Source organism: Eimeria mitis, genomic scaffold, assembly GCF_000499745.2.
Source record: "Eimeria mitis Houghton genomic scaffold, Emh_scaff2230, whole genome shotgun sequence".
NCBI classification, from domain to species: Eukaryota; Apicomplexa; class Conoidasida; order Eucoccidiorida; family Eimeriidae; genus Eimeria; species Eimeria mitis.
The window spans coordinates 6,255-6,539 of NW_013570557.1; the positions used below are offsets into that span (position 1 = coordinate 6,255).

The window sequence follows — 285 nt, forward strand, 5'->3', positions numbered from 1 at the left end:
TGAACACCGCGCGATGCAGAGTTCTGCGCCACCTCAGATACACCCCAATCAGCCACGGGTTGCCGCGTTGTTTGGGCTTGAAGGCAAATTTGGCGGTGCCTCCGCCACTGCAGGAGAAGAAAGCAAACACACACCGCCATCATACGCTGCTCCAGGCAGGCCTGAATGGTGTACGTGTAGTACTTCTGAGTTCCCTACGTACATGCATCTCTATATAGAGCGGGTAACATATTATATATATATATATATATATATATATATATATATATATATATATATATATAT

General features: G+C 43.9%; 1 protein-coding gene across 1 annotated transcript in view; it reads right to left on the reverse strand.

The window, feature by feature from the left end:
• Nucleotides 1-48: 48 nt before the first annotated feature.
• The window catches only part of EMH_0050650 (SPFH domain / Band 7 family domain-containing protein, putative), a gene marked incomplete at both ends in the record, with an annotated part of 2,056 nt that continues 1,819 nt past the window's right edge, over nt 49-285 (reverse strand). Inside the window, one exon of the mRNA XM_013496672.1 lies at nt 49-107. Coding sequence (XP_013352126.1) covers nt 49-107 — 59 coding nt within the window. The remainder of the gene's footprint in view (nt 108-285) is intronic.